Source organism: Solea solea, chromosome 14 (genome assembly GCF_958295425.1).
Source record: "Solea solea chromosome 14, fSolSol10.1, whole genome shotgun sequence".
NCBI classification, from domain to species: Eukaryota; Metazoa; Chordata; class Actinopteri; order Pleuronectiformes; family Soleidae; genus Solea; species Solea solea.
In genome coordinates, this window is record NC_081147.1 from 10,587,933 (window position 1) to 10,615,758 (window position 27,826).

General features: G+C 41.9%; 2 protein-coding genes across 10 annotated transcripts in view; one reads left to right on the forward strand and one right to left on the reverse strand.

Annotated features, from left to right (window-relative positions):
- si:ch211-26b3.4 (connector enhancer of kinase suppressor of ras 2) overlaps positions 1–18,870 on the reverse strand; it is a 58,052-nt gene extending 39,182 nt beyond the window's left edge. For 4 of the 8 annotated variants that reach the window (XR_009242167.1, XM_058650658.1, XM_058650660.1 and 1 more), the window contains exons 1-2: positions 16,661–17,040; positions 2,196–2,359 (exon numbers count right to left, since the gene is read on the reverse strand). Coding sequence is in view for 7 of the 8 variants with exons in the window: in XM_058650658.1 (XP_058506641.1) it covers positions 2,196–2,359; positions 16,661–16,724 (228 nt within the window). In the remaining variant the exon portion in view is untranslated. Of the gene's footprint in view, positions 1–2,195; positions 2,360–16,660; positions 17,046–18,729 lie in introns of those variants that run through there. The other 4 variants (XM_058650663.1, XM_058650662.1, XM_058650657.1 and 1 more) reach the window with 3 other exon arrangements.
- Positions 18,871–18,882: 12 nt separating this feature from the next.
- hdx (highly divergent homeobox) lies at positions 18,883–27,826 on the forward strand. 2 transcript variants are annotated; one of them, XM_058650665.1, is made up of 11 exons: positions 18,883–19,014; positions 20,533–20,693; positions 20,979–21,125; positions 21,375–22,574; positions 22,663–22,719; positions 23,284–23,430; positions 25,052–25,250; positions 25,334–25,413; positions 26,852–26,962; positions 27,087–27,209; positions 27,296–27,826. In XM_058650665.1, exons 2-11 carry the CDS (start codon positions 20,628–20,630, stop codon positions 27,572–27,574), a joined length of 2,409 nt encoding a protein of 802 aa, XP_058506648.1. In that variant the 5' UTR covers positions 18,883–19,014; positions 20,533–20,627; the 3' UTR covers positions 27,575–27,826. The 2 variants fall into 2 exon arrangements, with proteins under 2 accessions (XP_058506648.1, XP_058506649.1); XM_058650666.1 differs by lacking the exon at positions 18,883–19,014 and adding an exon at positions 19,208–19,227.

Consider the following 27,826-nt stretch of genomic DNA (forward strand, 5'->3'; position numbering starts at 1 on the left):
TCTTTGGCCACAGTACCATGTCTCCTTTCCCTGCTGCAAGACCAAAAGGTCACAGTGGGAGAGCCAGAGAAACAGGGTTTTGTTTTCCTTATGGCGAGTTATATCGCTGACAACACTGAATCTTCCTTTATTATCCAATTATTCTTAGTTTGTAGCTATAGAGCTTTGTCCAGTTCAGCTATCTTTAAATGGCATTTCTGTTTTATTGCACTTTGGTTTTTATTTCTGTAGTTTAATCATTAATTCTGTCAGTTATGATAAAACTATACACTTTAAGTAGTCGCCGAGAAGAACATGGTGATCTCAGGCCAGTGGTGCAAGAAATGAGCAGTGGCACAGTCAGATAAGTTGCAAACCAGCAATTATTCAGTACTGATGGGTCACACCAGCATCCTCAAACTTCAAACTCCGCTTAGTTTGATCACAGTTACACAATTTGTGCAGTATGACCATGTAGACCCCCTGCCAAAATCCTCAAAACAACCTTTTGTTTGCTTTACAGTAGGTGTCTTCAGGACCACATTTAGTCATGGTGACACATACGCTGTGAAAACAATACCAGCCACACTGTCACGGCTGATAATAGATTTGGCTAACATGGGGATTTGTTTGAAACCAATCTGTTTGTTTGACTTCCTCCTGTTTCTCATCCAGATGCTCCAGATGTTGATGTGTTCCCTGAGCTCGGCAATTACATCACAGTGTTATCTGATGATGGCTAAACTGGCATTATCCTTTAAAACTATACTCGCCACACTTTTTAGTGACTCATCTTGTCTACCTGGCTTCGTGTGTGTGTGTGTATGTGTGTGCTGAGTTGCAGTGATTGCTGCTCTGGGACACATTCCCATGCTGGAACATCTGAATGAGAAGAGGTGGTGATTAGCGCTTGCACAGACACACACACACACACACACACACACATACAGAGGCAAACCTCAACTAATCCAACCATGTGTGCCTGGGAGATAAGGTGCATCCTATTCCTACACACACCCCCAGTCATCGCTCCTTCTCTCTCTCTGGACAGAGGGTAGCACCTAATTCTCCCTAATTCCCTAATCCTGGGCAGGGTGGCTCTGCATATAGTTAGCAGTGACCAAAACAGAGCACAATAAGCAGTCTAAATGATCGAGGATCTTTCTGGCCAGTCAGTGTCAGTTACTGGAAGAGGAAAATAAAAGATAGCCAACAAATATATACATCTGTCCTAAAGAGAATTTCGTTCCCAAACTTCACAGATTTTACCAAAAATATCGCTTAATGTAATTCTAAGATTAACAGAGCAAAGGTTATATAAATATATATATATTTGTCTTAAACACAGAGTAACTGTTGATAGCTGAAACTATCAAATTCTAAATAGTGTGTGAACATGTGCAGCAGCAAAGAATTTGGAAAATTTAGATTTAAATGAGAAGCAGGCCAAAGTAGTGGGACAAAGCACTGGCATTAATTAGCAGGCAGCATGCTGGCAACCTGCAGCAGCGTTGTGTTTCTCTGCTCTTTAGTCTTTTCAGTTATCTTTTTGTTAGTTTCTCCACAGCTTTCAGCTCATGGTTTATTTCTCCATTCAATCTATTATTAAAACTACTCTACACTCAGTCTGTTATGACTCATTTTCACTGGTCAAAAATAACTGTAATCCTGCATTTAAACTGTCTTTTTTCCCCCAGTGGGACTGCTTTAATTGGGATTCACTCACAGGTCAGAAACCTGTGCAACACATTCAGGTTTTAATCAGCTTGAGCTCCAGTCAGTGGGAGCTCAAGACCCAGGTGCATGTGCTAATTCCCATTAGCATAGCCATTGGCATTTAAGTTTGTCGTGATCTTTATTATTTAAATCTTGGGACAGCACTTGTTATCGTTATTTCTGTGAATCAGATCATCTAAACATTTGATTTAAAGAGAGACTGAAGTAAAAGATGCAAAATAGTAACCACCACTACATCATCATTGAGGACTACGGTGGTGTTGCTTTTTCTCCCTCTGACTCATTTTGTTTCTGGCACGTCTGTGATGTCAGAATTCATGCACAGGTGATGAAGGGGTGAAAAGAAACACCACAGGGCAGATCAGCCACTGGCAATGAGAATGGTGTTCATCACCTTTTATTTTAGCAGCTTCACGCAGTTCTAAAATGTCCCGGGTATACGCACTCATTCTTTATGTGAATAAGAAAAGCTGACTGACCAGGGCACAGAGGAGGTCGACGGCTTCCAGGATGAGCTCCTGATGTCCTATTCTGGTGACTCCCAGCTCTTCAAGCTCCTGATGGGTGATGTGCAGCAGCTGCTCGCCCCCCATCTGCTCCCGCTCAAAACTCTTCACATACTGCTGGAGACAGTCATCCAGACCTGGAGAGACCAAATACAGATGCAGGTTAGCCTGAGGTGATACAGTATGTCTATCTACTAACACTACTGGTTAGTCCTCATTATTGAAACGTGTTCATTCATTCATCTTCTACCGCTTTATCCTCCACATGAGGGTCAGCTGGTGCCAATCCTAGACAGGTCGCCAGTCCATCACAGGGCCACATAGAGACAAACAACAATACACTCTCACGTTACATTTTTGAAATAGACAAAACATATATTTTATTGTTAGTTTGTGAAAAGAATTCTTCTCTGAAGAGGGTAAAAAAACCAACTGATAGATGTTGTTTTATATACAGAGGATTATAGAAGATTGCATCCATTTAGATGCAACACACAGATGTCAGATATGAGTGTGGAGGAAAATTAAAGCTCTTTATTTTGCCTAAAGGGAAATAAAAAAACCAGCCTAAAGCCAGAAATGACTTCAGTGTGTAGTTACAAAACAAAAGGTACAGTAGGTTAACACTGATTTCTGTCATCTGATGTTGCTTGCACACATCACTGTGATAACCTGCAGTTATAATGAAATACATTTCAGTTGCAGAGTGACAGCGCTGAGTTTCATACATAGTCTGATTGACTAAGGCTGTGTCCAAATTATAAAGATGTGAGCAACACTGATGTACGACTTTGCGCTGTTAAGCCGCGGCTGCCTGCCATGCAGAGAGCTAGTCAGCTATGAACGTGGTAGGTCTGGAATACTATTGATCAGTAAGAGCCCCAGGCTTTGAACCAAACAGAGTCAGCAGAAAGCACTCCTCCCCACAGACCTAATGAACAGGCCTGCTTGAAAATGAGCAAAAACGCATGAGAGGAAGAAAATCCATGCACACAAAGTGTACACGCGCACAGAGCCACGGAGAAAAACAAACAGCACACTCCGTCCCAATGTGAACGCACATATCAATCACAGTCACACAAACAGATACAATTACAACTGCTGTTGTTATTCAGGGTCTGGACGACTCCGCGGAGGCATGCTGTTAAAGACGAGTAGAGCTGTGAGGAAAACACTGATGCCCCTGGGAAGGACTGCTGTCAGAGAGCAGACAGTGTGGTAGTGCCATGTGCCACGGGACATGCCAGACATAATATAAGCCTACTGAGCGACACTAACACATATAAGATATATATTTAACAAAGCAGAGCGACTGTGAATGTGGCAAGTCAGTAAGAGACTTCACACTATAGCAAATAATGGTGAAAACTTAATTGAATACATTCCCAGTGGGCAGACCTTCATATCCCATGTGTTTCTGTGTGTTTTACAAATAATAGTACAGTGGTTTTGCATGGAAGACAGTAATCATGTTTACAAATGAAGTATATTGCAACAATACTTGTTTTATACTTGATGTTCTGCTAATACATACAAGTGTTATGACTAGCGTCAAAATTCCAAATCTTCAGTTTTCTTTACCTTGAGTTTTTAGTTCAGTGTTTCCTGTTTTCTTTTGAAGTGTTTCTTTCCCTGTGTACCTTAGTTTTGCTTCCTGTCTTCCCTGATTGGCTGCCCCGCCCTAATGTGTTTCACCTGTGTCTTGTTTGTCACACCTGTGTTTGATTGCCCCTGCCTCTCTAGTGTATTTAGTCTCCTCAGTGTCTGGGTTGGGTCAATTGTTTTGTGTGTTTGGTTTGCTCTGGTTTGGTTTGTTAGTAAGTCTTGTCTGTTTTTTTGTGTTCCTGGTCAACTCCCAGTGTTTCTGCTCCATGTTCTTTCAGTGTACTCATTACATTAAGCTTTATTAAAGACTGGTTTTACACTTTATTGTCTGAGGTACTGAAAGTAATGCTGCTGTCAGTGAAATCCTTTAGTTGAACTCTCTAGCTCTATATTCCCACATATATTACTGTTGTAAGTGTTTGGTCAGTGACACAGGTCTCTCAGTCTCCAGGGTCTGAAAGGATGAGAAGATTTTCTAGTTATCTAGCCATAATATTTTATCCAATCAGCAGCAATAGACAGGAAGTTAGCCAGAAGATGACACCAGTGACAGGAGTTTTATAACAATTTTGAGGTGGCCTACTTGTTTGCTGATTTCTATTACTCCAAGATTACATCCATATACTACGTTTTCATTTAAACATGACATAAAAAATGTGTATATGAAATAGATCTGTGTCCAGACAAGTGTTGTAGCTCTATTTCAGAAGTACAGCTGCTGACACACTTAAAATCACTTGACCGTTCAGGTACACTGAGCATACACTTGCTGGTGTAAACAGAACGTGAATTATCTCCTCTGCAGTTGTTTGCTTAGTTTCAGGGAGTTATAATTAATGAGAAACAATACTGAAAAGTAGAACAAGGATTTAAGGTTTTTGTAACTAAACACCTATGACATTCAGTAGACGTTTGTCTATCTAAATTATTGTCAGTATTTAAGTGTTGGTAAAGACAGCAGCAGCTGGGGTTCAAGATAAGACACTGGAGTTGCTTGTCTAACCACAGAAAGCTCCTCAGTGAGAACCACACAAATGTAATTCTAAACGAACATCAAATTTCCATGTGTCAGGAAATCTTAATCGACAGTAGGAAGACAAGAGGACCTAATTAAAGTAGAAGCTGCAAGGGAAAGAAGAGCAAACCATAAACTGTCAAGAAAAGCAAAGAAGTGGAAAAGCAAGGTGAAAGTGAGATATGATTATGTGAGTCTGATATATCACTATGTTAGTGGAGATATGCTCAAGTGGAGTGGAAGTGCAGTGAATATGAATCCTCCTTCTCATTCCCCCTGATTTTACCTTACTCTCACATTTGTCCTTCACCATTTACACTCCTGAAGCGTAGCAATTCTTTTTATTGGTAGTCATGTCCTACCATGTGGTATGTTATAGCTTACAGGATTTCATCATAGGGCAAATCCAAGGACTGGCAACTGCACTTAAAAAAATTGTTGACCAATATCTCCATCGTACATCTCTGCAGATGCAAGAAAAATAAACTCACTATTCCAGCCCCAGGTGTCCACTCATCTATTGTAGCACCTTTTCCTTCTCCTTTGTCCTTTCTCCACATCCTACATATATATATATATACATATATACATTATACTGATGAATAAAGAATCATCGCTACTACTGGGGAAGCCTTCTTAAACTATCATCTCACACACACACACTCAAGTTCGCACAGCTGTCCTTTAAAAGACACACATTGATTTCCATTTACAGCTGAAACAAAGTCTTATCCTGAACCCAAATTCAAATCTTAGCCTCAAACTTTACCAGTTCCTTGAAACTGAGGTTCTTGTTTATTAGGACCAGGTTTTGGTCTTCACGAGGACTACTTACTTATGCCCAAAAAGGTCCTTAAAGACGCCACATTCACACTGTGGACGCTGGATTGCTGTGGTCACTGCAGTGGGTGCACTTTCACAAGTATAGAAGTGTACACATGCAAAAGCGGCCATACATTCACACACATGTGTGACATCACATGAGCCCTGGAGGACAAACAGCTGATCTGGGTTCATCTGCTGAGTTGACATAGCACAAACATCCACACCTTTACACTGGGGCCCTCTGTACTTCATCTCACCAGATAGTTCAATCATGTTGATGTTCTGTTCTTAGTCAAAATCCACCACAGTCACGACATACCTCAGACAACGACTTCTTTCCTGACGCCCTGATGATTTCTCACATCAGACTGTTTTGGCACAGCAAGAAACATAAAGACTGACATCTGATTAATGTAGGCCATGCTGTGCAATCAGAGTCAAACAAAGCCCGGTCTGTACATTAACAATCAAAAAAAGTCATTGTGTAGAAATGTGTCTCACTTCATTAAGTCATAATCTTCCGCTATTCCTTGGGAGCAATACTGACACAGGGATTAAGATATTTTATTAAAGCTGTGCTCTCACCAGCCTCCACTACATTCACTCTAGTGTTTCCTGTAAATATACATGTTCCAAAAATCACCCATTTTGTGTCTAGTCTAAAGCAACATTTAGGAATGGAAAAGGTAAGTGCAAATGTGATTAGCTCTTGATAATAAAAAAGACTGTACCACACTTTAAGAGCCTTTAAAAGCTCTTTTCACTTAAGCTTTTTACTGAACATCAAACAACAAACACTTGAAGAAGCAGATTTTATAATTCATAGTTGAATTCTGAATTTCACTTTAATAAAATGTTAGAGCCCAGCGTTAGCACAATAAATCCCTCCCTTTCAGACACACGAGGGTTGCCAGGCAACCAGGAGCAGAAGTGAGGGGTCTGCATTTGCTGCCACTCATTACGCTACACTGGAGCTCGGCTAAAGAGCACACATACACACAAACATACACACACTGTATCATTAAAATGCTTTCCACGTATTGACTCGAAGCTTGTTGAAGACCACAATAAAAAAAGACTCCATTTACGGCTCAAATTGAACAACTCACATTGCAGTGACTTTGCTGCTCGGCCATTAACGTCAACTGAAATCAAACGGTCGAACCAGGGTTTTCCTCTGAGAGAATGTTAGGGTCAGAGTGGAGTCTGGGCTAAGAGCTGCAGCAAGCACCAGCGACTCCCAGCCTGCCACCTTGCACCCATCTCTGAGTTCTGAGTCGGAGTAAGTGCCTCAGTAAGTGTGAGAAAAAGGCACGACACTCACTAAAAATATTTCTACTGTGAAATATTCATCACGTCATGACGTTTTATTCCTAAGAATGTGGCATTTTTGCTCCCCAGTTTGTGAGCTTTCAAGTGCATCACAGCCTTCTCACGGAAATCCAGCGAGCAGGGAGGTGTGAAGAGGAAATCTGAAGAACAGGAGGCAGGGAGACACGGTCAGCTAGGAAGCTGCAAGAAGTTCAGAAGCAAAGATCTTACCAACCTCAAAGAACCGGGTAAGTTTTCCACAAGAAAAGGAGAACTTTACCTGTACAATCTTTTTCTTTCTCATATTTAAGATGTTTTCCATCCATCCATCCATTTTCTCAGCCTTATCCTCCACATGAGATTCGTGGGGGGTGCTGTGCCAATCTCAGCTGACATAGGGCGATAGGCGGGGTCACACCCTGGACAGTTTGCCAGTCCATCCCAGGACCACATAGAGACAAACAACCATCCACTCTCACACCTACGGTCAATTTAGAGTGTCCAATTTACCTAATTCTCGTATTGTATGTTTTTGGACTGTGGGAGGAAGCTGGAGAACCCACACCCACATGGGGAGAACATGCAAACTCCAACCCGGGTCTTCTTGCTGCAAAGGCAAGAGTGCGAACCACTACACCAACCATGTGGCCCTAAGAAGTTTTCCATTTCAGGAAATGTCTTCATCCCCAAAACATGCAGATTTGGGGATTAGACAAATTGAAAACTCGCGAATTGATCATAGATGTCAGAGTGAGAGGGAATGGTTGTTGGAGGATAAAGCAGAAGAAGATGGATGAATGGATGATGATGAGCTCCAAATACAAGTCTAAATGCTGTAGTACATATGCCAAGCCTCTACATGGTGCTGTAAAGCTGTTACAAAGCTTTATTCTAATAAGTATACATGACACTGTATACAATCACAGAAACCGACAGAATGAAACAAGCCAGGGCGACTAAGGAAATAAAAATAAAGACCAAGCAATAGAAAAGGAGCAAGACGACAATGATGTAGATAGCAACAGAGAACGCCAGCATAAGAAGAGAGGTGGGACTATGACATCATTGTTAACCCATAGTAGCGTATTGGTTGTGTACACGAAAACACAGGGGTCTCTGGGACCCGATGTTCAAAAATAAGTGTTAAAGTACTCCCAAAATGCCAGTTCCACGTGGATAGAAAGTCAAGACAATAAAAAAACTTTAGCAGTCTCCTGAACTCGTGGGAAAAGGAGATGCTACAAAGCAAACAGTACATGACATGTTATGATGTGCAGTAGACATCATTGTAACCGCATGATTCAGCCATAGCAATTGTACAACATACACAGAAATCTGTACTTATCTAAGGTTGTTTTCTGGAGATATGATCATAGCATATTGTCTGACAGGTGCAGCAGCTTTTTAACATCCAGTCTACTTTGAAGCCTAACCAAGGCCAAGTACCAGTCCTCAGTCTAGGGATTAGGAACAAAAAAAAGAATCTAGTAATCTTACCTGCCCAGCACAATATAACTGCAAAGTGGAGCATTTAGCAGTGTCACTGAAGGAAATATGAAATGCTGCCTTCACTGATAACAAAGGTGCAGCCAGTTTATACACTATTTAAATTTCAATTTACACCCTGTAAACACTTATGTTTTGGTGCTTTGGTTCGTTTGCTTCTCCCTCCGCCAACCACCAAGCTCACACTGTTGCACTTCACCATGCAGGTTCTCAGCAGACATCATCAAACACAGGGAGCTGTAGCTACAGTATGTGCTGGAAACCAAACCGTTACCAAACCGAAATGGCCTCACTACCCTTCTCAAAATGATCTTGACCAGAGGAGCAGAAAAACAAGGATCTGCACTAGAGATGCATTAAAATGAGGATAACTGAAAGGTTTTTTGTTTTCCATTTTTTGTGTTTCCATTATTATTATTTCCAAAATAACTGGCCCCAACCGTTCCATTCTTTGTCACCCTTCCCTTGGTGTAAACTGGTATGTCGCCTCCTTGAGATTGGTGTAAACATCCCAAGTCAAAGTAAAGGCCTGGAATCTATTCTCATACGAAGACGAACAGTCCTCCATTTCTGTCCATTGTGTTGTCTGTTGTGTTCAATGACGTTTTTCGTTGTTGTCACACCAATGCCACATCATACTACACGGCCATCGGACACAGCACACACCCTTCTACTAAGTAAAGGTGCTGTTCTCAGTCAGAACACCAGCCTGACCCAGGGCTTTACCATTCAAACCAAACCAAACCTTACCATGACACACAACACTTGTCACTTATCTCTCCTCTAATCATGTGATAATTCAAAAAACATTTTCACTTTCAATCTCTGCCTATTGCCGTAGCAGCCAACGCTCTCCAATGTTCTGAACTGGGATGGCAGTGCCAGTTTTAAACACTAACCGTAGTTCCTTTCAATGGTTATTCCGTTGATGGTGAGTAGTTTGACACTATCTGACTTTGTGGTTGCTGAAATGATCAAATATTCAAGTCATAGTGTTAAAAATATACAATGTAATGTCATTTTTTTGTGGTCAACACCATTCCCAATATTAATGATCAGTGGAAACACACTCTAACTTCTCAGAATGACAGTACCCTTTAAAGACTATATTCAATGACTCAGCAACCATGTTGCCACAAGGATGATTCACCCAAGTGTCTCTTATAATTCTGAAACATTTTGAAAGACTCAGCCATTGGACTGAGCACCCCTGCTCTGCAGTACAGTGGTGACAGCTGAGCACACTGTTATCTCCACAGACAGAAACACTGGATACTGTTAACATCATAAATGCTGAAATACTATGAATGTATCTATATCTGTTCCTGTGGCCATTTTAAGCTTTCCTGTGAATCTCCATATCATTTTTCATACAAACTATTCATCATCTGCTGTTCTGTCTGTATCATGTGACCTCCTGAAACAGGTGCAAATCTAACCCCAGTAAAACACACACACACACACACACACACACACACACACAGTTTTGACTGACACTACATTGACTTCCATTCATTTGGGCAGCCCTAAACAATGTCCCATCCCTGACTGTACTAACTGTAACCATAACATTAACCTAACCACAAGCCACAATTCACATTTTACCTCTAACTTAAACCAGAGTCTCAGAAATGAGGTTCTGCCTTATTGGGACCTGGCTTTGGTCCCCATGAGGACTACTGAACAATTTCAGTGTTTGTACCGAAAGATCCTAGATGCAACACACACACATACACACACACAGGCCCCTCTGTCCCAGCAGCCGGATAGAGCAAGTGCTTTGATATGATGCCCACTGCATTTCCCATTCTCCGCACCGCTCTGCCATCGCCTCTGTGCTCTCCCTGGTCTTCCTCCATCATGCCCACCCTTCTCCTTGCTCTCGCCCTCAGTTCTTCCCCCCGGCTGTCTTTCTTTTGCTCTGCACCTCCTCATTTCTGAATCCATGTTCCTGCCTGATTCTCTTGCTTTCATGGCTGTAAAACAGTAGGCTCTGTTTGTGTGTCTTCATGTGTGTGTGTGTGTGCAGTGGAACTTGGTACATGTATGCTGCTGTAGAGTATAGGATGTGAATTAAGAATCCGAGCATGTTGCTGCTTCCCCATCTTATGACATGCTGTGACTCCAACACGATCAGATCTGGTTTCCATGACTACTGATGCCCCACTTAAAGCTGCTGCTCCAGAGTGTGTGTGTGTCGGTATATGAGTGCACACACACTGTAGAAACATACCATTTATTTCAGTGGACGTGTGCCTTCCTCACACACATGTATATATCTGTGCCTCTGCTTTTCTTTTGTGTATGAAAATGGAGGAGTTTCTCTCCTTGTGTGTGCATGTGTTTCCCCATAATAAGGCATGCTCTTTAATCTTTAATGCAGCTCAAACTACAACAAGCACACAGCCAGAGCCAGAGGAAGCGTGTTTTCCATCAAAGACTTTCTTACTGAGCCAGCAGGCGACTAAATCGGGGGCACAGTATGGAACGGTAGTAAACATTGCCCTCAACACCCCGGGAGAGTCAAACAACCAAATAACGTTCAAAAACGCCTTCTCTGATTGGGTGTTTAGTAACATTGTCAGTTTCCAGTAGCATACTACTGCTACATACTTCTACATTTAAATATAAAACATTTTTGCATTAAAATAGCTAAAAACATCCCCACGTGGTTAGCACTCTTGCCTTAGCAGGAAGAAGACCCAGTCGAAACAAGGGCCTTTTTGCATGGAGTTTGCATGTTCTCCCCATCCAAAAAGATTTGGGGATTAGGGACTATGTGATGATTGGTCAGACTACCGGCCACTGACCACTGGCCAGAGTGCCGTCACAGGAAGAGACATCCCACACACACATCAAGCCGAACAGTGGCGAAATGTAGATCACTTACTAATCCTAAAAACGTGGGTTAATCTTCAACAACTACCAGGGAAATCTCTATATTAAACAGAGGAGTCTGGTGTATTTAGGGACAGCTCCGGCGATCTTGAGCAGCATCACAGACCGCTGCCGCTGAAATCTGTGGAGTAGAAGGCTGTGCTCCAGAGACGTGTGGACAAAAATCAAGCCGAACAGTGCCGAATTGTAGATCAGTTAAAACTACTTAACAATCCTAAATCTGAAACAACTACAGGAGTCTGGTGTAAAGTCACTAGTCACCTGTGTGTGTGTGTCGCGTATAAAACAAAGTCACCGCAGGTTCACTCAGCTGTGCAGTGATGACTCCGCCCACGTTAAGTAGGTACTTTTTTTGTAGTGGAGATGCAACCTAATCGTGCCGTGTTGTGCCGTGGCGAGGCGAGTAGAGCCGGTGGAAATACGCCATGGCCCATTATGTGGCCCTGTGATGGACTGACAACCTGTTGAGGGTGTACCCTGCCTTTCGCCCGATCAGTTGTCCACCATCGCCCCCCTCGACCCTCATAAAAATAAACAATAATAATAAACTAGTCCCTTATCGGTGCCGCAGGGGAAATTCCTTCTCTGCATTTAACCCACCCTCTTCTAGAAACCTAGACTGGTGCAGCGGGCAGCCACTGAGCACTGCCCGGGGAGCAATGGGGGTTGGGTACTTTGCTCTGGTGTCCTATTAAGCCAATGAATGGATGAATATCTAAAAATGACAAGGTATATTATGTATTTTGTTGAATAGAGCACTTACATTAGCAAAAATGTTTCACTTTTTAATGTATGGATCACAACTACTCATTGTTCCTCGCTGTGTGTTCTGTGGCTAAAGTTCTCCCCGTAATAGTGCAAAAGACAATAGTTCCCATGATCCCACGTTGCCCACATTGATCATGAAAAATGTTTTTTCTTATTGTTTTGAATGAGAGATCACGAGTGGACAACATCTCGTGATTCCAGTTATTTGTAGGGTTAAACGAGGGAACGGTAATTAAATAAATCATCATTCTCATTTTCATTCGCAAAACATATTTAAAATGACTACTGTGTGATATTTGTGCTGATCTGTGAGAAACAAAGACGTTCTCTTTAGTCTGTAGAATAAGATGTGTATAGATCAAGACAATAATTCATCTAAAATGATATTTTAGTTATTTGTAGTCCCAATATTAATAGATATTGAATGAATCACATTGATTATTGGATTATTTTTGTCCCAATGTATCAGCACTGCAGAGAATACTGCAGGAATAGTAAACAGTGTATATGCATCAGCAGGCTGCCGATACACTGCACGTGACAGCGCAGGGTGATCCTGTGAGGCACATACACACAGCACAGAGGAGAAGAAGTCCATTTTTCTTTGTTGCCTCTCAGCGTTAAAGCACAAATCCATGCACGTCATTCTTTACACATCAATTGAGTCTGCATGCACCCAACAGCATACACACATACACACACACACACACACAGATAGAGGGAGGAAACTCCTTCTGTGTGGGTGCTCAAATCAAAACAAATGAGTCATCTTTCTGTGAACCTCACCAGTGTTCTGCTGCTGGAGCACCTCTTCTACAGCAGCGGGACACACAGTACAGTCTGCTTGGCCTGATAGCTACGAGCTAGTGGTGTCAGGTTGTCTCAATTGGACTGCAGAGTTTCCCAGTCCCTCTGTGTGTCCCACATTCTTTCAAATGACAGCCCTGGTCCACCGCTGTCGCAGAGTCTGGATGAAGCTTGTGCAGCTTGCACCCAAAAAAAGGTGTCTCCTGTTGTTTTTAGACAGGAGGGTTTCCTTAAAAGTGGAGTCAAACTAAATGTAACAAAAAGGTAACCAAAGGTTGACTAACATAAGTGGTGGAAAGTAACTCAGTATATTCACTGCACTTATATATAGCATAACTTTGTGAAATAAGCCATCCTACACAATGACATATTTTACCTTTAGTAGGCCTAGTTAAGTGCATTTTAATATTTTTTCATATCACTTTAACATAAAACAAATGAACATAATATAATTTAAGTAAAGAAACGTTAAAGAGATAAGTGATGATTTTTGAACGTAGGAGATTCTACTTGTTATTGGGTATTCTTTCTGAGATGTATTGAGTAAACAGACCAAAACTAACTAGGCATATATGAATATGTTCATTGTTTTAGATATGCGAAACAATAGTCATATTGGATACAATTTAATTATTACTATTATACTTTGTCTTATTCATTAAAAACATAAGTGAATACATGTGTTTAATAGATAACAATATCAAATGTCAAAAGCAATATGAGTCTAATGAATTTGATTTTCAATTTTAAGGGATATAATGTCAAATCAATAAAGATATTGTATAAGTAATGAGAATATTGCGAGGCAGATCATCTGAAAGTTGCATCAGCGGTGCTCCCATGACTTGGAGGTCAGGGCACCGAGCACCGACTGTGGAGTCCTCGCTGTGGGCCTGGCTGGGGACCTTTGTTGCATCGCTCTCTTTTCACTGTTTCCTGTCATCTCTCTACCAGGGCGGCCTTGTAAAGGCATGGGAATAATCCTAATAGAAACTAGCATGACTCACAGGTCACCTAAAGGTGTTGTTACATTGGCAAAATGACACGTTTTTTTGTCATTAAAGATCAGGACAAGTGTTTGCTATCTGTGCCTATGTTTCTCATACCTGTGTGTGCACAGAAAGTACTTTTCAAGCCGGGGATATCACAAAAATACACTTACTGCACCCTAAAACTGGCACAAGACCACTCAGCTCAATGTAAGAAAGATGACAAGCTTCCAGAGAGACAAGAAAGTGTACGCTCACAGACAGATTAATACTACCCTTTGATGTTATTCCTAAGAAAATGAAGGCCCATGCATGAGGCCCTGCAGAAAAAACACAAACTGGGACAACAGAAGAACAGGGACAACTGGGAGTGGGAGATGCTGGCGAATGTCAAAAAAAACTAAACAAAAAAACAAAAGAAGTCTGGGCCTCAACTCGTCATCTGAAAGAAGCCAAAAGACGCTGTTCACCAAAAACGGGCACAAGTGCAACAAAGACAGCATTGGGCTACAAATGTGTTTGGTGCAAGTGTGTCCATTTTTCTTTCACTTCACTTCACTGATGATGGGTGTTTCTCAAAACATGCACACATTGTAAAAACCATAAAAAACGTAGCATTGAAGCTCAAAGGTTGGAATCATGGACAATCACGATGTCTCCTTATGCTCAACTGTAACATTCAGGTCCTTCTTCTTCTGCATTTAGGGGTCGTATTAAACATTCAGTTACTATTTTGGTCATTTCATAGTGATGGTAATTGGAGATTGAGGGACATGCTGTTCTGAACTGTATCTCCTCCTTACAACCAGGATATCTCACAGTGTATTATTCAGTTATAACATTATATACTCAGGGTCCAAATACACTATTTCATATAACTCAAACCTGCTATAACATTGCTGGAGCCTGCAGTGAGAATTATTGACTTGCCCTGGATAAAATGGATGCATGAAACTTCCACATGTAGATTTTTGTTTTAGCACATCATTTTCGATTTATTTATTTTTTGCTTTTCCCGTTAATTGAACAGAAGAGAGTAAAAGCGTGAAAGTGGTAAAGAGAAGATGACTATTAGCCAGAATTGAACCGCTGCAGAAGGCTGCAGCCTCAGGTGCCCCAGTGCGCATTGATTAAACTTACTTGTCCATAAAATAACAACATGATCAAAACAGTAGCACACATGAAAAAGAGTTTCTGCGATGGCTCCCAAGCCCCGAATACTGATATTTAACTTTTTTAGATATCCTGTGGACTGATTTATGAGTTACACTTTGTGTGGCTGAGAAGAAATGATCCTAAATCAACTTTTATATTGTATTTTGCATGTTTCAAGACCCCTAACCACATTTATCTTGGTAGTAATCTGATCTCCAATCAAATTTCCACTCAGCCCCTCTTAATGAATGGTGCAGAAGCAAAAGTTTCCAAACAGACAAAGAAGCTATAACTCGATCACTGGCTGCTTCAGGAGAGCAATTGTAAAACCAGGAACACTGGAGTAATCACTTAACTTGCATACTCCGTCAGCATGTCACCTGAGGACCCATCCACCACCTTGACTTTAATCTCAGACATCACAGCTTCACTGAGATGAAATGGAACGTGTGGAACACATACAGAAACTCCTTGGTGTATCCTTGGTGAAGCCAATGCAGACCCACACATCACGAGTAGCTAAAGGGACATCGTGTTTAGGTTTGAGTCATCACGCAAGTAGTGATTAAGTCATTCTCCTGCGTGAAGGGATTGCGGACACTTGGCTTGTCCATGTCCATTGTCTATGTGTCAGTGGGCCTACCACAGTTTCTGTCACAGCTCTAATAGCTGACCAGTGTGTGAGAACAGCTCCTGCCACCACACACACACACACACACACAGAAAGACAGACAGAGAGAGAGAGAGTCATGTGCATTAGTGATTACTCATTCATACTGTCTGTGAAGGGATGTAGCCTATCCAGCAGAGCGAGCAACACACACACACACACACACACACACACACACACATACCCACCGCTACCTTTGCCTCTCATGGCAGTGGGCATTGCGCCATGTCCATGGTGCTGTAACTGACTATATGACTGAAATTGGGGATTTGGGGTGAGGGGGGGGGGGGGGGGGGGGTGTAAGTGTGAATGTGTGTGTGGGGGGATGTACATGCAGTATCATACACGCGCACACACACACACACACACAATTGTGGTGCTGGCTTTAGAGCATATGAGCGAAAGAGCAAATGAAATATCGCTCAGCTCTATTGATGAGATGTGGTCTACTGCTGCTGATGATGATGGTGATGATGAAGATGCTGCTGCTGATGATGATGATGGTGGTGGTGGTGGTGATGGAGTATCAGCATCAGCCTATAGGCTTGGCTTGCGATGGGTACGCTCTCAAACAGGATGACAGAATGCTGAGCCTCCACTCCTCCCTGCTTCTCGGGAACATCCATTTCTCTGCACCGGCTCAAACACATCCACTCCACTTTAGAGACTTCAGTCGGTCTCACCACAGTCACTCGCAGCAGCTATAACCACATACGTCAGCCCGCAGGTTTGGATGTGCAGGAGAGCACACATGCACAGTACACAGTGTGTGGCCCTCCACTGCTCACCATCTTCACCACCAAGCCTCCTCCTCCTTCTCCTCTTTTTCCACCTCTATACCATGCATGATCATGATCAGCCCTGTTGCAATCAAGGGATCCAACATTACCTTTCATCCAATCCAGAACTTGCTTTGGTGTCCATTTACTTATAGGTTCCATAACCAAAGCCATGGTGTCACAGTCTCTCCGAGATGAACAGCGCAGGACTCAATGCGGGCCACATAAAACGGCTTGTCAGTCACATCTGGAATGACACGGCGGTGGATCGATCTGAGGGAAAAGAAAAGCCTGTCAATTTTATTCTCGCCATCAGAGCATGGCCGCCTGCAGAAACGGTGAGCGGGATGCGGTGGTGCAGTCCACGCGCACACACTGAGGCACGCACGCGCAGGCACACACGCTCTCTCCTCCTTCCCTCCCTCCTCTCTGTAGCTCTCTCTCTCTCACTTTCTCGTGCCTTCCCGCCAGCAGCCTGCGCGCTGTGAGAAGTGGATTCGGTGGGCGCGAGGGGATGGAGCGACCCCTCCCCTCCCCTCTTCTCCTCCCTCCCGCCTCGCTGCTGCAGCATCACAAGGGCCACCACTCATAATACAGACCAGGGAATGGTGCAACGCACACCATATAGGGAGGATCTCTGTCTCCCTCCCTCCCTGACACACACTCACACGCACACATGCATGCACGCGCACAGGTTCGTAGGGCTATCCTTTTAAGGACTAATAGTGATTTCCATTCATTTAGACAGCCTCATTATCCCTAACCTTAACCATAACCAGTTAATGCCTAACCCTAATCTTAAACTTACCACAATTCACATCTCAGTCCTAAACATACCTAGTTCCTCAGAAATGAGGTTATGTGTCATTAGGACCAGGTTTTGGTCTCTGTGAGGACTACTGGTCCTGACAAGGTCAGTGTTAATGCCAGAGAAAGTTCCTAAAGAGGACACACACACACACACACACACAGAGAAAGGCAAAATATATATATATAAAAAAATAAGCAGCTACAATACAACTATATCATAGCCTGTATAACTTAATCAATACTAAGTGGCCACAGAAATATTACCTATTATGCGCTTTAATTAAATGATTGGTGTTATTAGATTAACTTACACATTGGCTGGTCTGAAAACATGATGTTTATATGCCAGATATTTTCATCATTATTATTGTTTTAAGGTTACTTTCCATGGATGAAAGACTCAGCATCACTTGTCCGGCACTGCTGTTGGGTGCAAGAGCGAAACAGAGAGAAACAGCGCCCCCTGCTGTGCACCTGGAGCACAGGTGACGTCATGGATCGAAGTAGTTTCTCCCCCCCTTTCCAAAACTAACGGACACACACATACTCACTACTGTTCAGACAAATAAAGAGGCTCACGTGCACAGAGAGACAGGTCACGCAGACTGTGGCTTTGTTTTTTTTTTGTCTCGACATATAAAAGAGCACTGTAGAAAAAAGGGAATCAATGAGTGTCTATGGCAAATGGATGGACAGTGTTTATTGCTGTTTCTTTTCTTTCTTAAATGTGTTGATGTGCTCACACAGAACTGCTTTTGCATTTTGATAGATATGATGTGAAATGATCAGTGCTGTGAGTAAGTTTTTCTTGTTATTACTAATTACCTCTGTTTTTCTATCTGTATCAATTTGCACATTTAGATTATTTTGTATAAAATGTGCAACACAAATAAACCTGAAGGTATGTATTTTATATTTATTTTTACTTAGCTTGCTCATTGTTTTACTCTATGTAGCATGTATAAAGATTGTTATGAATGCTGTTAATGTATTGACATTGCTGTTAAGGTAACTCATTCGTAACAATATTTGTTTATTTACAGTTTAGTTGCTATGAAGATAGTTTTAGAAATTGTACAGTATGTTTTACTAAAATAGAAAATGAATGAATTACATTAGATTTATTTTTTGTCTTATAAATCAGTTGTGAAAGGTTTATAAAATCAGTTGTGAAAGGTTTATAACATAATCTGATCACCAAACGTTAACCTTTAGAAACAGAAAATTATTCATCAATGTTGAATCAAAAAATAAAAGCTAGAGAATAATAATAATAAAATAATATAATAAAGCTGCTGTGTGTTCCACAAAAACAGCACTACATATTTTTGGTGGCCTGAAGTTAAAGTGTGAGTTTCTTGTTTCTTACACACTGGCAGTTTCCTACAGTCAGGAAACTGTGACCTCGTCCTCTTTGAGCAGCAGAGACCCACTGAACAAAGTCACTGGTGGGCGGGACCACGCTGCTCAGTTTTCAGCCCTTTCCAAATGTCACAACGATGATCTCGCGCTCCCATTGGCTCCTGTCTGCGAACACGTCACAATCATGATTAGAATTGATGATCGGACGTTCTGATTTCATTGTCTCGCTTAGGGGATAGCTGAAGAAATCTGCTGAATTTGAACGTCCTTTCTGAATTTGACATCACACATGGTAAGCAGGGACCGGGTCTCTCACTTTGGGCTTCGGCTCATTCCGTGTGCTTTGTGTTCGTGTGTGCTCGGAGCCAGGGTCAGAGAGAACGACCATACCAGGGTCGAGAAATCACAGATTTGAAGGAAAAGTTTAGCTGCTGCTATCCAGTGGGAAAGCTATGCTAATGGTGGCTAACGCTGGCTGGCTCAGTCATGGCCGCCCGGGCCTGTGGTAAGCTAACGTGAGCTGTCCGCTCCGCTGTGATGATACGGCGCGTATCCGGTTTGTTTACTCTCTGGTTCGCTGTCGTACATTTATGGCATGTGCTTCCTGCGTGGTTATCGTGTTTCTGAATACCCACGCCGTTGCCTTGGTGGCGTACTAATCTGACGTGCCCACAATTTGTTGGCTAATCCTCTCCTTCTAGAGCTATTGACTGTAGCCATGCGCAGACAGCCTGCCAAAATAAAGCAGCTGAGCGCGAAACATTCCCGTATGTGAATTTCTCTTTTTCTACAACGTTTTTTTCTTCTCTGTCACACTTGGTCAACACTATTTTTCAACTGTTTATAAATATCTAACAGGGCTTGTTGGTTTTCTTTCCTCTTCTTCCTTCGTTCTTAATAACACATAGCTACAAAACTATAATATAATTATAATCCGTAGAAAATACTGTAACCTTATTCTCTTTGTGTTGTGCATCAATAAGCATAAGCAAAAACATTATTTGTGTACGAAGTTTATTTTGAAATTACTTCAGAATTGAACTAGTATTATTATTCTACTAGTAATAGTTTTCAGGGTCACATATTTACCACATTTTGCCAATATATGTTTTGTTTGTAACTGGGATTTATTTAGTGTTTTTTTTTCTTATACTGGCTGAAAACAGTGATAAATAATTCACACATCTAATTGAAGAGACATAGAACAGGATTAACAAATGAACATTTAAAAAATAGTGGTCCAATGCTGTTCAGTTTCCAAAAGTGTCAATACCTATCTCACAAGGTTAACAATTGTTTATTTTTAAACCCCAAATCTGTGATCGTATCCCAACACCACCAAATTCTTATTATTTTATTATTACTATCTTATTATCTTCACCTTGTTCCTTAAACTACACCCCCAGAAAAAAAACTATCCAAATCCATCCAGACAGACAAATATGCCCCAAAACATAATTTCCTTTGTGGAGGTAATACATTAATTGTTACAAGTTAGTGTGTCATGTTATTATTATTATTTTTGTTTAGTTTATAAAATGTATAAATAAACAGAGCAGTGGCTGGCAAGGAACAGCACGACACCATGAATGATGTTATGTCTTTAACACAATAGCCTTGTCATCAGTTATTATTCTTTGACATGTAGATATTTCAGCTTTGTTTACAGACACATGACAAAGTGTTTGTTAATTGTTGAAACTGATCATCATCATCATGTTGCACAGAAACATGATCCTAATTGAGATTTTTTTTTTGATACATTTGCAGTCTTTTATAGTTAAAGTGTTGTCTTGTTTTGCTTCCTCAGCCGCAGTACGCAGAAGTGTGCCGGGTACACTGAGACAGGATGGCTGTGATCAACCCGCACTAACCTAGTAATATGGAGGTTTTGCTGTGACCTGCATGGCGGCCCCATTCCCCTCCAGTAGCAGAATGGATGCATGGCCACAAAGGCGTGGCCTGCAGACTGTGAGTTTATCACAAATAGCATTTCTGTGTAGGAAATATACCATAGGATGATTTTTTTTTACAACAAATTCATAACAAAAACATACAATCCTGCTGCAGTAGTCATGTTGAAAATGTGATATTTTGGACAGCATTATGTAATAGTTCATGTATTTGCTAAATAAATGTTTATTACACAAGAAGCTTTTTTTTTTAGATTTGTTTTAAGTAGGCATCTGTCTTAACTTAAGCTGATTAGTAAAATGTTCCATATGTTCTTGCATTTCCTTTGTGATTTTCTCTTAGATGAACCTGCGCTCAGTGTTCACCCCTGAACAGCACAGGATCCTGGAACGTTACTATGAGAATGGGATGACCAATCAGAGCAAGGCCTGCTTCCAGTTGATACTCCAATGTGCCCAGGAGGCCAAACTGGACTTCAGTGTGGTTCGAGTAAGGGCCCATAAAAATGTGCTTGTGTGAATGAGTTAGACGGAGGCAACACTCCTCATTGTGATTTGTGTTGCACCTTGGTGCTTTTTTTTATAATGGATGTTCATTTAATGCTGTAGCAAGTAATTAAGGCCATGAGTGTGTCAGTTTCTCATCTAGGGCAGAGGCATAACTTATTACTCCCTGAAGATTTTGTCCCTTTACGGTTTAGAAAAATGTTGCTGAGCTGATTGTGCTTCTTCTCTGCAGACATGGGTTGGCAACAAAAGACGGAAGATTGCCTCCAGGGCAGACCAGAACGGAGGTTTGTCTCATTCCCTATCCAGTCATGTACTCACTGGGGGACTTCTCTCCAATCACACATTAGCTGGAGGTTCTCTGTCCAATCATAGCATAGCGGCAGGGGCACTCCTTCCCGCTGACATGGCTGCAGCACGGACCATTCAGAATCGAGTACACCTTCTTCCTCCATCCTCGTCTTTCCCTTCGTTCTCGTCAGCATCTTCCTCTCCTTCCTCCTCCTCTCCTCTCAGCAGTGGAAGCAACAACAACAACAACAATGACGTAATATTGACTGGAATCTACTCTCTGAACTCCATCCCTCGTTCTCGACAAAAACCAACTGCTCCCCCCTCTCAGTCAGACCCCGAACTTTCTGTGCACACTCCCTCATCTCTGATCAACCAGGTCCTGCAGAGCAGGAACAACTCCACCACCTCACCCTTCCACTCCAAGCTGGTGTCACTCTCACAGAATCCCCCATCCCTCACATCTGCCTCAGGGCCATTAGTCTACACTGCTGTCAGGAAGGGAACTTCATCCCTTGGAGAAGCAGGGACAAGTGCAGGACCTGGAGCAGGGGTAGTACCTCACAGCTGGACTAGGCAGTACGGTACAGCGCAAACACGCCCTTGGTCTTCTTCCTCACAGTCCCAGGCTCAGCTTCAGCCCAGACCTCACTCCAACCCTGAGTCTCATCCAGCTGTCACACACAAGACACAGGATACCGTCACAGAACAAAACTCTGCTTCCTCCTCCGAACAGACGCCTCGAATTCAGCAGGTCTTCACTTTGTCAGAAAAAAGTGAGGCCGACAGACTTACATCTGGACCATCTTATCCTCGTAAACGTCATGAGAGTCAAAGGCATGTGCCACACCCTCATGACACCAGTTCTAACTTCTCCAGCATCTCCATTGCCATGGAGACCGGAGATGAAGCAGATGAGTGGCAAAGGGAGGAGGAATTGGCCAGTATGGCAGCTCAGACACATCTCCACAGGGAGCAAACTATGTCCAGCCCAACTGAGGCTGAAGTGTCTGTGGTGAGAGGAAGCCACACACCTCCTCTGACTAGCTCCAGGCCTGCTCCTCTTCACAGCAACACAACTCTTCAGGGCAGCTACTCCATCACAGCACAGACCTCACTCACAGGGGAATCCAGCTCACAGGTGGGTGAGGTTCCTAGTATTGCTGACGTTTCACTTTACCAAGTGAATTGTAAAACGTAACCTGAATGTCTCTTGTCTTTCTGTACAGACTCCAGTCAGTGTGTCTGCTGCCCCCTGGGTTATCAGCAACTCCAGGAAAAGAACAGTAAGTTTGTTTTTGTCAATATATTGTCATTATTTTTAGATAAATAAAACAAAAGTGTTTTCTCCCCCAGAATTGTGTATTTTCTGCAATCCAGGGTTTTTTTCCGCTTCATTTGAAGCATGTTTACACGAGGGCTCACATTTGTGCTGTCCACTGTTTCATTTTTTATTGCAGCACTAGTTCAGTGAACACTGAGTAAGCAAAGCTAAAAAAAACACAACACTTTATTTTCTACTTGGCCTGTTTTTGTTTTAGTATTACTAAGGGCAGCTTTATATAGTAGTTAACTTTAAAAATATTCTGTTGAAAAATTACGTACAACTGTCCCATTAATGTCAGACTGACATGTGATGCACATTGATTGATTGAATTGCAAAACCTCTAGAACCGCAATAAATCTAAGTATGACGATATAGTCAAAATTGTGACAAAAGCATATTGTCTCAGCACTAACACACTCCACTTCCTTTTAAAAGGAAGCTGTGATAAACACGGACATTTACTGTGAGCCTGTTTAAGACCTGCATAGATTTGGTAAAGTCAAACAGAGGTGTTTGTTTCCAGCTGCAGGATCGGACCCAGTTCAGTGACGGGGATCTCATGCAACTGAAGTGCTACTGGGACCGAGGTATGACCAGCCTGGGCTCAGTCTGCAGGGAAAAGATCAACGCTGCAGCCAACCAACTCAATGTAGACACTGAAATAGTCAAGGTAACGATCGCTGCAAGGCTGCAAATGACATTTTGCGTGTGAAAAATGCTAAAAGAGAAACAGAAATGTCAAAAGATATGTGCTGTGTCGTCGTAACCTTAGAGATTTTATGTTGACTATGAAACCTTTGAGCCACTCGCATGTGTTCTGGCCACCTGTGGGTGACATTTGGTGAAAACACTGTTTGACTAGTCTGACCTTTTTGAGATCAAATAAGCAGTGTGACTTTTCTAGGTCACGGAAGTTTTTCTAACACTCTTTACACAAAGTTGTGTAAAAGTCCCCCAGATATGCCAGGGCCCCAGTAATACTGATGAACTAAATATAGTCTCTCAGTCCTGACACACATGACCTACTGCCATCTCACTTACTAGGATATTTATTTCAACAAGGAAAAGTCTGTGCCTACAGAGATGCACGCTACAGTAGTATTCTGTGAATCATATGAAGTTACACAGTTCCTTAAAGCTGCTGTGTGTACTTTTTGTTATGTTATTCTGCCTCTGTTTGGTTTTTGTGAACAGAAATGATGCACCATTGTTTGGCACCATTGTTTGGAAATGTGGCTATGTTAAGCAATACCATCAGACCTGACAGAGATATTGCTTGACATAAAACAACTGCACGCAGGAATGTCGCTGGGTGACTTAAGATCTGTGCGCTGCTGTACCACGAAATACAGAAAGACTTTTATGGAGCTGACTTTAGGTTTAAGCAGCATAATGTGAACTCATTTGATAATGGGTTGAAACTAAAGGACAGTTGTTTATATTCAAACGTTATTCACTACTGTTATAAATCTATAATAAATGTTTACTGTGTATCAGGTACTCACTTGTGATATGGCAACAGACAACTACATTTTAAGCACTTTTCAATCACTTTGTGGAAAAACTGATCGATATTAATATCCAGATTACTTTTGTACATGGAGATGCTGATGCATGCTTTTATCTCCTGTTGTATTGACTATTGTAATGCCCTGCTTTCTTGTTTCCCAAAAAAGCCATTTCACACCTTGAAGCTACTCTAGAACTCAGCTGCTTGTGCATTGACAAGGACCAGAAACATTACCAGCTCACATTAGACTGGTTTTAAAATTACTCCCCCTGCTCCCTTTGTGTTTTAGGGTTGTTTTTAAGGTCCTTTTTATGGTTTTAAATTGTCTTAATGGTCTTGCGCCTTCTTATCTCGCAGACTTGTTTTTACCCTATGAACCCTCCCGGAACCTGAGGTCTTCCGGCACGGGCCTTTTAAACATACCCATTAGACTAGAACCCACGGTGTGGCAGCCTTCCAGCATTACGCCCCACGTTTATGGAACAGCAGGCTTAAGGCCCAACTTTTTACCAACTTTCTAAAAATCTAAAATGGTGGCTGCAAGACGGGGTCCATGCACTTTGTAGCAGTGGTGTTTGGCTCTTTGCCCAGCCTGAGGCTGGGTTGTGGCACCTTGCCGAGCGTCTGGGGGCAGCTAGGGGCGATTCTGTTTTTATTATGTAAAGCACTTTGTGCTACATTTTGTTTGCATAAATATTGCGCTGTAAATAAAGTTTGATTGATTGATTTTGTCCACATCAGTGGCACTTACCCAAGTTGTCACTGTTTTTTCAATTTGCAGACATGGATCAGTAATAGACGAAGGAAGTACCGACTGATGGGTATTGAGATTCCACCCCCTAAAGGTGGTCCTGCTGTATTTTCAACCTCATCCCCAGGTAATGAATGTCCCATGACTCTGAGCCCTGATGAAGAAAGGCTCAGAACGCCTGACCTCGGAGATGACCTGAATGATGGCGGATCTCTCTGCCTGTCTGAAGGTAAGACCAAAGACGCTACACACACTCAAGCATCCTCCACTAAGTGCTATGTTTCTGTAATGACGTAGTGTTATGTCTTCTAGATGGATCCATGGACTCACAACACAGAGACAGAGAAGATGTGACAGATGTGTCCATTGCTGCTTCAATGGCCAATAATGTGGTAATTCATTGTTTCTCTGATATCACAGAAAAAAAGGTCATTACATTCAGCCACTTGACGGTGTACTCTGTCTGGGATAGTGTTCATCCTCTAATGAAATAATCAATATCAAAGCTTATGTAGGGCTTAGTCATTCCACTTGTTCATCCTAGCTTATTGCAATAAAAAAATACATGGTTGGGTCCCGCTGGAAGTCTTACACTTAACTTGTTAGTGTCAACATAAACATTTGGATTAAGAAAATGATAATAAACATCCCCGCCAATCACAGTCTTTTGTTTCAGGTAAATTAGCAGGCAGTTGTTAAGCCAACATTGGTTGTTACCGAGTGATTGTAATAGGACAAGAGAAATGGTCTCTTTCTGTAGCGATAAGTGTGGTTTTCATTTGTTGTTCTCAAAACGTTGCTGAATAACTGGTAAAACGTCAGAGTGGTGATTTGTTTTTGTTTTTATCACTAGTCTCCAACCCTAGATTAAGATAATAAAAGCTTCAACAGATGTTATTTTTATGTAGTATGTTAGTGTTTCTATAATAAGTCATATTAATATCTGGGCATATTATTACTGGGGGTTTTTCAGGGCATCCACGGGTCCTTGAGGTTTTTGAAAATCTTCCTAAATAGACATGGGTCATTGAAAGTGCTTTTTGCAAGAAAGAAGTTAAGTTGATATTTAGGTAAATGTCTGACTTGTTTATTACAACACCACCAACTGTTTCATGCACCCTGCATTACTTGATGTATGTAGACAAGGACTACGCGGTGTCTCTCTCCGCCGTTGATGTGAGATTCCATGTAGAACAATAAGGAAATAAAGTTTAGTGAGAGAGAGAGAGCAAATTACGTGATACCCGGGAAATGGAAATTTCGAGATCTCTGGCTGACCAAAAATAATTACATAGACAAGTTTGGCCAAGAGCCCAAGGACAATCACTTGTTCAGATGCAGAGCATGCTGTAAATCAATAAATTTAGATGCCATAGGTGAAGCGGCACTTACAAGTTGCCCTCCCATCTTAAGCTGTGTCAGAACAGTTCTGGTTTTTGAATTTGAGGGAATTGGACCTGGAAAGTCATTGACTTGAATTTGATGTCAACCAAGGTGTGGGAACACTGTTTTTTTTTAGTGTGCACTTAATTAGAATAACCTTAACTTATATCTTATATTTTATTAAGGCTCATAGGGGGCTAGCATCAGAATACATTGCTGACCACCTAACACCCTACAAGCCACAGTGCAACCTGAGATTGTACAGCAGGTCATTACTGGCCATTCCTTGGTCTAACCACAAAACCAATTTTGACCAAGCCTTTCCAGTTCAGTCACTACTAAGTCTGCAAGTCTTTGTAACTTCTTTTTGGAAGGTACTATATAAACAAAGGTATTATTATTATTATATGAAGTTAATATCACTTGATCCTGTCTTTTTTCCAACAGAAGATTGAAGTAACTGGTGAGGATGAAGAAGAAGATGATGAAGACGATGATGATGGTGGTGAATTTGTGGCCTCTGACCTACAGCAAATGCAACATCTGTTGGAATTCAAGGTGAAGACACACACAGACATAAATAACCCTTTATTCAAACCGAATGATATGCAATGGACTGTGTTTTTAAAGTTATTTTGCCTTGTAACATGCCATCATCTCACGCTTTGCTTCTTTGTTTCAGCACGAAGAAGTGCAGTTCTTAGAGAACGAGCTAGAGAACCAAAAACAAAAATACCTTGAGCTTGCAAGCTTCACTAGGAGCCTTCTCAGTGCTCTGAGGAATAATGACCTGGAGAGACAGAAGGTACAATCACATGTCACGTTTACACAGCAATGACTTCCACTGGGGTATCAGCTTCAAGTATGTCATCTGTTTGTGTATTTGTTTAGGAACTTATGGCCAGTCTACCTCAGCCTTCAGACCAGGACTGGGACACAAATGTGGAGAGAGGATTTGATCCTGCTGCTGAGTTAGCAGACGCATCTTTCAACCACGATGGCTTCCCCGTGGCTGGTGACAGCGGCCTGGTGCCTCCGCCAGGCCCGGCAAAGGAAGAAGTCCCGCTGGTCACCATCAACAAAGACGGTTCAATTAATGAAGATACCCTGCATCTTCTGCCCTCTGCATCAGAGGAGCAAATGCAGGAGGCATTTACAGAACAGAAGTGACTCGTCTTATGTACAACAGCTTCCTCACACACACATAAACAGACGTTGTCGCACTCCACATAGAAGATGATTTCACACACAAAGATGGAATCTGTTGTCTTACATTTAAACTGGTAAACTTGTTCTCCACTCCCAGTGCCTGTGGATTGATGCTTCACTATGACTGTTGGGCTGACAAAGGCCTTTTTTACTGCATATCATTCGCCTTGCTCTGGATCAGTCCAGAGAGAACAATAAATGACCTCTGATTAA

Bases quoted from the DNA above. Each gene is read 5' to 3' on its own strand.
- hdx (XM_058650665.1), top strand. From the start codon at position 20,628: ATGGCGGCCCCATTCCCCTCCAGTAGCAGAATGGATGCATGGCCACAA. The intron at 22,720-23,283 runs GTAAGTTTGTTT...GTTTGTTTCCAG, and splicing joins GCAACTCCAGGAAAAGAACA to CTGCAGGATCGGACCCAGTT. The intron at 27,210-27,295 runs GTACAATCACAT...GTATTTGTTTAG, and splicing joins ATGACCTGGAGAGACAGAAG to GAACTTATGGCCAGTCTACC.